At 43.1% G+C, this 12,170-nt stretch overlaps 1 protein-coding gene across 5 annotated transcripts in view; it reads left to right on the forward strand.

Annotated features, from left to right (window-relative positions):
* The window catches only part of GNB1 (G protein subunit beta 1), a 68,075-nt gene that overhangs the window by 42,081 nt on the left and 13,824 nt on the right, over positions 1-12,170 (forward strand). For all 5 annotated transcript variants that reach the window (XM_048518659.1, XM_048518655.1, XM_048518658.1 and 2 more), the window contains 4 exons: positions 610-717; positions 5,511-5,549; positions 7,310-7,416; positions 9,161-9,224. In XM_048518659.1, the coding sequence (XP_048374616.1) occupies positions 661-717; positions 5,511-5,549; positions 7,310-7,416; positions 9,161-9,224 (267 nt within the window). In that variant the 5' untranslated portion in view covers positions 610-660. The remainder of the gene's footprint in view (positions 1-609; positions 718-5,510; positions 5,550-7,309; positions 7,417-9,160; positions 9,225-12,170) is intronic.

Consider the following 12,170-nt stretch of genomic DNA (forward strand, 5'->3'; position numbering starts at 1 on the left):
AAAACTGTAGGAAAAGCATACAGTACCACCTATTTATGAAAACATCTGCATTAGTTTCTCAAGTTACGTGTTCCTCTCTCCTGCAAGATAAAATACACACAAAATATGAAACCATAGATCGTAGAAAATTGTGTATTTTTTGTAATCTGACTGTGTTAATTACCCTTTTTAAAGTGTGTTGTCTGACAACTTCCTGAAGTTTGTCATTCCAAACACAACAAACTGTTCTACTGGAGGCGGAAGGACGTGGAGAGCTTCTCCTTCAACCTCAGGAATTAAAGGACTGAGCAGATTTCCTGGGGTAATAGACAGAAATATATCATCTTTCTTTGCTTTCCCCACTACAAGCAAAATCAGAATATGTTATGTGAAACAGAAGGAGCTATATACTTTTGCATACTAGATACAGCTCACAGAATTGAGTTTCTCTTGGTTGACGTTGGAAGTATTGTGGAGCAAAAGTTTATTTTTTTAATGCAAAACATAAACAGCATTTACTTTGATTTAAGCATCTATGTTTCTTTCCTTTAGTCCTTAGAGTTTCATGTATGTTCGGGTAGTGTGTCAACAGTCAACATCAACATTTTGTTTTCTCTTCTTCATTTCCAGATTCTTGAGCAACTGAGGGGTGTCGGAGAAGTACACCTTTAGCACGGAAAGATGAGCGAACTCGACCAGCTACGCCAGGAGGCGGAGCAACTGAAAAACCAAATCAGAGTATGTAATCCCAGCAGGATGGTCTGAATATTTCACCTAGGTTGCTGTACTCTTTAAGTAACAGTGTGCATGCAACTGCTGACGTTTTACAACTTCCAGGTTTTTCTTTCATTGCCTGTCTTGAGCGGCCTTCAGTGTTCATTTGTCCTTACTATTTTGGTGGAGGAAGAAAAGCCTGTAACATGTACAGTGATTTACAGTCTTGAGGCATACAGCCTAAAACACTTGATTTCATAGGATGGCTTGCATAAAATCATAGAGTTGGAAGAAACCACAAGGGCCATCAAGCCCAACCCCCTGCCACGCAGGAAGACATAACCAAAGTTCCCTTGACAGACGGGCCATCCAGTCTCTGTTTAAAAACCTCCGAAAAAGAAGTGTCCACCGCTCTACGAGGCAGTGTATTCCACTGCCGAACAGCTCTTACTGTCACAAAGTTCTTCCTAATGTTTAGGTGGCATCTCTTTTTCCTGTATCTATTACTCCTGGTCCTAGTCTCTGGAGCAACAGGCTTGTTCCCTCTTCAACATGACATCCCTTCAAATATCTAAACATGGCTATCATATCATCCCTTAACCTTCTCTTCTCCAGAGTAAACCGACCTAGCTCCCTAAGCCTCTCCTCATAAGTTGGCATGGAATCCAGAATCTGTTCTTTTTTCCCCCTACGTTCCCCATCTTGTCTGCCATTTTCCCCAAAATCTCTTTCTCAGTCTGTTGCCTATTGCGCTATAGAGGGGTGAAAAAATGATTCGAATCCACCCCTTGCGTAAGGTTAACATTACAGGACTCTGAGACTACGTCAGGCTAGATTTTAGCTTTGTAGACTGGTGATCATAACTAAGAGATTGTCTTCTCTTTTTATTTGGAACGGTGTCACAGGAACGGGCATGAGTAAGCCTTACTAGTCCCACTCTGCAGTTTCGTGCATATGACTGTTGTATTTAAATGTAGATCCACTTTTAAAAACATTATCATGAGCTAGTGCAGCTTTTTTTGTGAAGGAGTTACCTCACTAACATGGCAGAAGGTAGGTTGATGCTTATTTCTTGCAGTCGAGGCACACAATAAAAACGTTCAGTGTAAATAAATTTGATTTCTTTGCTCCTAGCCAGAACCTGTACAAACAATAAAACTAGGTCATCTTGTCAAATTAGCGTTAAAGTTGTAGGTCACATAAAACGCTGTGTATTTATGCTTGTCTTAACTGTGTGGCATATCGCTGTACTACCCCATGTAAGAAATAAATTTTGAAAGGGTTGGCTTCAGTTTAGATCCCTCGACATTGTTGGCAATCGCAATAGTGTACATTAACTTGGAAGAACATCTGACCTAGCAGACTTTCTGTAAATAAAAAGCCTTTGTAATGAAGTAGTCTGGACCTCATCAAACTGAATTTTAGCTTTCAGAATTGGTGATAATAAATATCTCCATGTTAAAATTTAAAATGCAAGCATTTCCTATACCTATATTTAAAAACAACCAACAAAAATGCCTTTTGGGTGTGTAGACGACTGGGAAAGGCAATGGCAAAACCACCCCATAAATATGATCTACCTAGTAAACGTTGTGATGTGACATCACCCCACCTGCACAGAGGTGCTTGCACAGGGAGACTACCTTTACCTATTTTTTAAAGTACTTGCTGCTAGTCTGTATGCAAAGAGAAGAAGGGCTCTACACAACCTGCCTCTCTTTGCACACACAGAAAGCCAAACACTGGGCAAAGAGCATTCCTTTTTAACAAAGGCAGGACTCCCTTTCCTGTCATGTTACTTCTTGTTACATATGTGCAACTCAGTGGGTTCCTTGTTTCTACCTGGGCATTGAAGGTGGGTCTCAAGTCTGGAAGTGTTGAAGATCACTGAGACGTAAATTATGAAGGCTTTTAAAAAAAACGTTCCTTGTTCAATGTAAAATGTTGCTGATAAGGACTGGAGGAGACCTAGAGCGATTTGTTGCAGGAGCCCTGAGCAGAGGGGTCTCAGGAGTGAAAGGCTGTTTGTCTGTGAAGCTAAATAAAGCCATCCTCTCACCATTATGACCTTGAGTATATCCTCAGAAAACAAGCCTATGTAATTATTGTAATATCGTCCTGTTCTCCCTCCCCCCCCCCCCTTTGTAAGCGAAATAATGTAAGCGAAATAGCTTAATGTGAAATCCATTCCTATAAATGATGATTGCGGAACATGCCACAAATTATCCAGCCATTGTATACATAACTGGCTAAAGAAATTAATATCTGTGTCTTCCGGCCTTCATTAATTTTAAATTTCTTTAAACATAATGAAAGGTTTTGGCTCCAGCGGGGAGATTTTCTGAATTTTGCTTTCCTGTGTGGCTGTCTGTTTAAAGTAAGAACAAATACACGGCACAGCTTGAAGTATATTGAGAAGAGAGTAAAGTACAGTGAGGTTATTGAGCTGGATTTTTTTTTCCACTTCCTTGTCTAATCAGGAGATGACCTATGCAAATTTAACTGCAAAACACAATTCATAGAGGATGCCTCCTGGGCAAGCACCTATGAACTTAAGGGTCAAGGAAGTTAGGTGCTGGGAAGTTCACTCTGTGCGGTGCCTGTTGTGTCTCTGTGTGGTCCACCTTGTTCATTCCTCTGCAATTTTCTGCTGCATTTGTCCCGACATCCCACCTGTCTGTGGAGGTGCTTTATATCAGGGAAAGAAAGTGACATTCATAGAGATGCAATAAAGGTAATGATTACCTGAGCCACTGTGGTTTGCACCATTTTGTCACATTTATCTTAGTCTCTTGACAAATAACAAAATCTGTTCTTTTACAGTCAAGGCAGATGCGATTTGATTATTTCTCCCTATTTTTTCCCCTTTGGGAAATCATTCCCATAGAGTGGAGTTAAAAGAATCACAATTGGAAGAAGAGGCCAAAAAATACTGTTGAGTTGTCACATAGAAAACTGTGTTTATATCCGGGGATATATGGTTCAAACAAAGAGTCTGGCAGCCAAGGACTGATAAAACAGACCCTTTTCAAAAACAGAGGAAACATTTGAATTTATACCCCACTTTTCTCTACTATCAGGAGTCTCAAAGCAGCTTATGAGTTCCTGTCCTTCCCCTCCCCACAACAGAAGCCTTGTGAGGTAGGTGGGGCAGAACTGTGACTGTCCGAGGACCAGTAGGCTTCATATGTAGGAACAGGGAAACAAACCTGGTTTGCCAGATTAGAGTCCGCTGCTCACGTGGAGGAGCGTGGAAACAAACTTGGTTCTCCAGCTTAGAGTCTACTGCTCTTATTACACCCACACTGGCTTTCCCGTACTGAGTGCGATGTCCTTCCATGATAGTTGCACACAGGTCATGTAGCACCTAGTATGTTTTAGTCGTGTGTGTGTGTTGGACTGAAGAAACCCAGATCCGGATACCCACTCATGCATTTGCCCTCAGCTTAACCTTCCTCACTGGGTGGTTGTGAAAATGGAACAGAGAAGGGGGAAGCCTCTTTGTGTCTTGGGGTGTGTGTGTTGAGGGGACGGTCGTAGGTAAAAATGCAATAAGCACCTTGTGCTTGAACTTCTGCATGTCATCCTCTGTCCAAGCGCATGTTCACTAGAGGATTGTGAAGGATAAATATGCTGAGAATTTCCAAACGTGACTGCCCATATCACTACAGGGCAGAGGTGTCCAGCTGTGGCGCTTCAGATGTTCATGGACTACAATTCCCATCAGCCCCTGCTGGCATGGCCAGTTGATCATGCTAGCAGGGGCTAATGGGAATTGTAGTCCATGAACATCTGAAGCGCCACAGCTGGACACCCCTGCCATAGGGTGTCCTGTAAGGTTATCTGCAGAAGATCACATATTTGCATGTATACTTCATATGCAGCGCATGACAAGAAAGATAGAATACTGAATTGTGCTCTATTTAAAGTGTATGAAAGTCTGCAGTGGGACTCCCCGGTGGCTGCAGCTGGCTGCCCATAATAACGAGACACAGTTTGGGAAGGGGACTAATTTATTGTATATAAAATATTGTATAAATAAGGACAGCACAGCTTTATGTACTTGGCCGTGTTTGGATCTGTGCCCAGAGAAAGGGGTTTCACACAGAGATTATTCTGCTTAGCCGTTGTGAGATTTTAACGTCGTACGTTTTTTGTAATTGTATTTCATCCTAAAATAATTTGGTAGAGTTGGCTGAGAAATGCAACTTGGCAATAGTTTTCGGACACCTAAAGGCACTGTGGGAACAAGGGCGGTCCTTCCCTATGCTTTCTTCTTCTAGGATGTGTTTTCTAAGGGGAAAAGGGGAAAGGAACCTTTCAAAATGTTCTGTCTTAGAAAGAGAGAGACGGGATTTAAAATATTGTGTTAGGCTTTCCACTGCTCTTCCAAAAGACGTGCTATCAACTGTTTAAGATTATATGGTAAGGGGACACAGGTCTAGAGAATGTTCCTTTTTTTAACTTATGATAACTTGGTTTACTGCAATGCTCATAACTTCCATTTCCAATGGTTAGTTTCTTGTAGCTATGAAAATGGGAGCAGGGTTGTGGAGGGGGTGCGGGCAGAGCTGTGAGAGAAACGTCAACAGGTGGTTGTTCCATTTCTACTCCTGGTGGATTGTCAGCTGTAGCAAAAGGTGTCCTCTCCAGAGATGCCCTCACACTTCTTGTTGATTTTCTATCACTGATCTCAAATGGTTGTAGAAAAAGGAACATCGGGCTTCATTTTTTTATCACCTTTTTTGTAGCTGTTTTTTAAATGTCAATTTTCTACTCTCTGACATGGTCTCTCTTAACTTTCCTCTTTTCTCCAGGATGCCAGGAAAGCTTGCGCTGACGCTACGCTGGCCCAGGTAAATAGCATTACCTGCTATTTAAGGAAGATGTTCATTATTTTTGAGGGTACACTTGTTCACTTTTTTTCAAGGGACAGGTCTGGAGGTATTGCAGGCTCCCCTTCTTGCATTCTCTCAGCAGCTAGAAGTGGTGCCTACACATTAATAAACTACTCAAGCCAGCTTCATTTACTCCTGAGTAGCATCTGGTTCACACATGCAGGAGAACAAAGAGTAATGTTAGCTGGCTCCTGAGGTGCTAGAATTCTCCATTCTCTTTGTTGACCTTCTGAACTGTGGTTTGTAGGGTATTTTGTTGGCCTTATGAACTGTAGCTTGTAGGGTATTTTCTACCTAAAGTTGTATGGCCATGTGTGAGAAAGAATTGCCATGCCAGCAGCTGCAGCTGTGAATTCAACCTCCAAAACTTTTCTCGGGTTTGAGCCACGAGGCCTTTTTTGCATTCTGTTCTATGGGAAATAGTCATCTTTGGCAGACTTACAGAAAATTGCAGAATGAATAGTTTCCATACTTTATATATGCTCATAATAAAGACTAGCGAAGGGGAGCATCTAAGAGCCACACTGCACAAGTCTAGGGGAGAGAGTCAATTCTGTAGGAATTCAAAATCCTGAAAGGTGTCTGAGCCTCAGTAAGCTGCCTTGATAGATTCCAAGAGGAAGCAGGGATTCTTTGCCCGCGTGCTTTAGCTAAATAGTTTCGTTACACGGAGACAGAACAAATATGCAGACATTGAAAAAGCGGGATGTGTGTGAGAGAGTAAGAGAAACTTTCCAGAATTCCACTGCAGCGTGCCAAGCAAACAAACTTCAACACTGTTTAGCCATATGATGAGAAATATTTTTGTAGGCCACGTCCTTTGGCCAGAGCTCCTCCTACAAACTCTACATACTTTACGCAACAAAGAATGCTGTGGCAATTTTAAAGGCTTTATTGTGGCATAGGCTTTCATGGGCCGGAGGCCACTTACGTCAAATGCATGATTCGGGAGCATCAGTGGGGAATGGTAGTGGGTGAAGGACAGAGAAAATTGTCTTTAGGAAGTAAAGCCAAAAGGCTGAGCGCTGCAGGGGATGTGTTTTGCAGAGCACAAATGAAAACGAAGACCTGCTCTGAAGAGTTAACCAATAGGAACGGTTATATATGCCTTACACTGAATCAAACTCAGGTTGAGTTTGAGTACCATGTCTATGGTACTTTTTCCAGAACACTCTTGTCCCTTATACAGTCCGCCATTCCATCTCTGTTGTCCATACTGACTGGGGCAAGACTTCTTAAAGCGTGGCAGTTTTTATCTCTCTTTACCAAATTACCATCAGATCATTGGAATTAAATTAGGTTGTGTGGGTTTTTTTTAAAAAAAACATCCGTTATCAACCAGACCAGAAGTTTCTCCGCATTGTACCGTGGAGAGGAACACATCTTACTGTGACGTGCCTCTGAAGATGCCAGCCACAGGCGCAATTGAAACGTTAGGTGCTAAAGCCACCAGACCGTGGCCACACAGCCTGGAAAAGCCACAACAACGAAACCTTCATTTCAATAGTTACATCATAGCTAGTTGACTACTAGAGAAAAGCATCCTTATAGCTGCTTGAATTTGCCTGTTTGGGGATAAGGGTTGTAGCAGGGGAAAATGTTATTTTTATTGGGAGGGGGGGATTGTAATAGCAGTTAAAAATGTCCTCAGTTAGGAGATTTTTTTTGGTGTCATTTAACCATAATACAACATGTACATGTATTGACCTTCCTTCCAGATCACAGCCAACATTGATCCAGTGGGTCGTATTCAGATGCGCACTAGGAGAACACTGCGGGGACACTTGGCTAAAATTTATGCAATGCACTGGGGGACTGATTCCAGGTGAGGTGTGGGGAGGGGGTCTCTACTGCAAGAACTGCCAGTGTCTGTTTTTATATCCTGCCCTTTTGGCAGAGGGTTCAGGGCAACTTTTGTGGTTCCTGTTCTTTCTTTACCGTAACCGTCTTACGGGCAGATCAAAAAGTGAATTTGAGGGACGTGATTAGAGGGGAAACATACAGGTGGTGTTCCTGGACCTGTGGCGTGTGTTCAGGATAACTCTTCCCCTGAAACTCTTGCTCTTCCCCTATTTTTATTCATTTATTATTTATCTCTTTTTTCAGTGGCTGTTATAGAATAGCGTAAACACACGACTTGTCCTTGCCTCAAGTAGTTTACAGTCTGGATTTAGACATGGAGGAGTAGGAGAGGCCAGAGGGAAGGTTTTGAGTTTCCTTGTCTCCGCTGTAAAAGGGAAGAGAGATTATGTCCATTTTTGTGCAAAGACAGTGGCAGTGACTTCATAGGAAATGTCATAATCCAAGCTCCTACTCCAGAGCTGAGGGAATTTAGCAATCAGTTTTCTCTCTCTTCCCCCCCCCCTCCATTTTCTCCTCTATTGGCAGCACAAGTGAAATTTAGCTTCAGATATGCACTACTGCCCTTTTCTCATTGCACGAGAGAGAGAGAGAGAGAGAGATGTGGTAACAGAAGAATTCTAAAGCTAGATTGGGCTTGTGGCAGCTCTTGAAATTATTTTCTGCATTCCTGACAGTTCTAACCAGAGTTTTCAGCAAGGTCTGAACAATGTAAATGTATGACGTCGGCTGCCATAATATAATCCATTCCCCCCATAAGATTTTTTTTATTATATTAATGTTTTTTCCCTACAGTATAATCCAACCATTTGCATATAGCTTTGCTCTCCCCGTTTGGATTTTCTCCTCTTCGATTCATTTTGTGAATTTGTCTGCTTCCGATGGAATCGTCAGAAATTACTGGAGGGAGTCTTTTTAATCTAATGAAAGCAAACTGATTAATCCACTTGAGCTTGTTTATACAAGTTAAATAATCTGTACTCCAGTTAAGCATCTTACCAAATCCTCAGTCTGTATACCCTTAAGTCAAGAAGAGATCAGGTCTGGGTATTCAGGTGAGCCAGAAGTGCAGCCGCATTGGACTTCCAGCGTAATTCGGTTTGTCACATGCTGCCGCTTGGTCTGCTATCTCCCCGTTTTGACCCACTGAGTTGGGGTAGATCTGGGGTTGGGATCCTGGCTCAGCTGTAAATTCACGGAGCAGACTCAGTGGTGTGAATCCAACCATCAGTTTGCAGAGGTTTTTTCTCACGCTCCTTTCCTCGGGGTGTGGGAGAACAGGCGGGCAGGTCAGTGGGCTGAAGACAGAAGAGTCAAAGGGATGGAACTGACCCCTTTCCTCAGTGAATGTGGAACAGTTTTAATCCCGCGTCCTTTCATGCTGCATCCCCCCCACCAAGGGAATGATTCTTCCATGGGTTCCGAAGGAGTTGCAGGAACAGAGAAAAGTGCACCTTAACTCTATGCCCTGTTCATGGAATGGTAGGATACCTGCCCTGTCACATTTCCCCCTTTTGTAGATCGGGGACTCCCGATTCCTTAGTGTAAAGAGGACACCCCAAAATACAGGCATACGAATGATGAAAAGCAATACATGCCGACATCGTTAGAGAGGTGGTCTTCTTGGAACGAATACTTTGTCTTTTGTGCACATCCAGGGTTTTGTTTTCTTTATCTCAACACCTGCGTCTTTCTCCCCCCACCTGCAGGCTTCTCGTTAGCGCATCACAGGACGGCAAGCTTATCATTTGGGACAGCTACACCACAAACAAGGTGAGTGCAGTTGGCGTACTCCGGCTGGTTAATTGCAGGTGGACTAGAAGAAGACAAATGAACCAAAGGCAGGATACTTTGCAAATGGGTCTTTGAATGCACCTTGCAAGGAAGGCCGTGGAGAGGACGCGCTTAAGATGATTGAAGGGGTGACTCAAGCTTAGCTTCTTTGGGAGATGAGGCAATAGAAGGGAAACAAGAAAAGCACAGGTCCCACCCCCAGATTGTTTTTAAATGATTTTTTGAAAATCAGTCGCATCTTCATGGACTACCTCACAGGGTGTTTGTTGTGAGTGGGGAAGGGAAAGGAGCTTGTTAGCCCCATTGAGTCTCCTTGCAGGAGAGAAAGGAGGGGATATAAATCCAACTCTTCTTCTTCTTCATTGTGCAGAACAGGGCTAACTCTTGCGTGCATCCCAATGTTGGGAGGGTCTTTACTTTTTTCTCTGGTGCCTTGTACATACTTCTGGCCAGCTTTGTGAAAAGTGATGGGGGTTCCCCCCCCTTCCCCAAAGCTTCTCCAAAGCAAGCGAGCGCAGTTTACGTGCCCCAGAGGAGATCAGCCATTTGAGGCTGGCAAACCCCCTCCACTAAAAGGAAGTCCTCAATAGACTGGAAACTCCCTGCCCCTGATCTAATCAGAGGCCATTATTTCTGTTTCTCCTTTTGCGCGTGCACGCTCCTTCCCCGTTCCGTGTGTTTCGTCAGTCGAGAGCATTCATCAAATCCAGGAAATTGGACGACGGTTCTGCAATAACCAGAATGTAGATTTAGATTAGTATTTTCATAAGTCTCTGAATAGATTACACGTACAAAGTCAAGTCTAAAAATATCTCTTGAGTGGCACTGCCGTAGCTAAGCAGCCTTGCAGTTGTGCAGGGTGTGATGTCGGTCTTCACAGAAAAGGTGCCTTTCGGAACCCGTCCTTTCGTAGTGATGCAACACGAGCAACCATTTTGGGGCACTCTGTTAGCTGCCAGCTAAATGTTCTCTACTGATTATAAAAAGCTGCATTTTTTTTAAACAATGGAGCACATAAACGATTGGCAGCTGAAAACCCACACGTGCTGCTTTCTCTAATCCCTGATCGACAGAACATAAAGAACATTATTTTGTAACTGTCCTCTGGATGTACCTGCAGCATCCCCAGTTTGAGTGCTTGTGAATGTGAAACAGGAGGAGGCTGAGAACGAGAGGAGAAGGAATAATGAGAAAAGCAGAACTTCTAAGGTCAGGAGATATTAGTCCTTATGCTTCCAAGGAGACTTTGAACTTCTGTTGATTAAGCAGCAGCAAACTTTCCTGTGTCAGAAAGTTATTTTGATTTCGGAAAAGTTCGTTGCGGTACATCAAAGAAGAAAAAGTTCTTCTAGGTGCGCCCGAAACCTCACACATGTGTGGATCCCACTGTAGGTTCTTGGGATATAGCAGGAAATTCTTTGTAGCTGCTGAAGGGCACATTATGAAACAGTTGTGTGAGAGTCAAATTGATAAACCCATTTATAATATTGAGGGTATTTTTTTAAAGCGCTTGGTTTTATGGTGTTGCCCTCTCTAATTATACCGTATTGTAAGCCTCAGGGGCCATCTGTTTCTTTCTAGGTTGAAGCTGCCTCCCTTCTCATATGAGGTGTGTTTTGTAAGCTCTGCTCTCTTAGCTTGGTAGCAAAAATAGTCTGCCTTTATGCTGTTCAGTCTTTAAAGGAACATCCATAGATCGTGGATCTGGTGAGATCCTAGTTTGAATCTCCACTTGTGCTAGTCACACTCTCTCAACCCGTGAGGATAAAATGGAGGAGAGGAGAATGATGTAAACTGTATTATGGAAATGTATTGTCGAAGGCTTTCACAGAACCAGTCGAAGGCTTTCACAAACCCACCAGAACCAGTTGTATTGTCGAAGGCTTTCACAGCTGGGACGAACTGGTTGTTGTGGGTTTTCTGGGCTGTGCAGTCATGGCCACGCAGCAAAAACTACCAGACCATGGCCACACAGCCCAGAAAAACAACAACAGCGGTAATGATATAAACTCCTTTGGATCCTCATTAGGTGAAAAGGTAGGGCATTAACAAGTTAACCCATTAAGCATAAATTCAATAATCAGTATAACAACTTTAAGGTGGATTTGCATTATTATTTCCATAAAGCAGATGGATTCAAGCTTGGACTCACTTCGAAGCATGTTCCTGGCAGATATAAGATCTGAATTAGGGACTTTTCTCATTCACACTTTAGTCTTAGTGACGATGTTATCTCCAGTCACGCACATAACAAAAACAGGAGTAAGACGAGTTGCGTACAGCTTGCAACCACAGAAAGCTCATCTCTGCTCTAAACGAAGGCTTAAAGATCTATGATTAACCCGCTCTGTGTGCAGCTGGAGCTGGAACACTCCCAGCTGCCTGGGCTTCTAAAAATTTCATGCTTGCGTCTAGGAATGGAGACATTTCCCCTGAGCTGTAGAACTGATTCTGGCTCCAAAAATATGATATTGCCTGGAATTTTTGGATTGTTCTAAAGACTCGTTACGATGACAAGAACATCCAGCTAGTTCCTGGATGTTGTGAGAGTGCGCCCTTCCCTTTGTCCTTTTTGCATGCCACATGATAACTAAGGCATTGGCGTGCGATTCTTTTTGTGACATGGGGCCTAATCATTCGGGGGTGTGAAACTGTGGCCCTCCAGATATTTATAAACTACAGTTCCCATCATCCCCTGCCAGCATGGCTAATTGCTCATGTTGGCAGGGGCTGGTAGCATTTGTAGTCTGTGAACATCTGGAGGGCCAAAGTTTCATTCCTATGCGTTAGATCATCCAGCCTTCTTGGCTTTGTCCTCTCAACCCCTGCCCCTTCCAATTGAGCGTTAAAAGAAGAGTTTGGATTTATATCCTGCCTTTCTCTCCTGTAAGAAGTCTGTCGAGAAGTTTTACAAACTCCTTTCCC

Source organism: Sphaerodactylus townsendi, linkage group LG16 (genome assembly GCF_021028975.2).
Source record: "Sphaerodactylus townsendi isolate TG3544 linkage group LG16, MPM_Stown_v2.3, whole genome shotgun sequence".
NCBI classification, from domain to species: domain Eukaryota; kingdom Metazoa; phylum Chordata; class Lepidosauria; order Squamata; family Sphaerodactylidae; genus Sphaerodactylus; species Sphaerodactylus townsendi.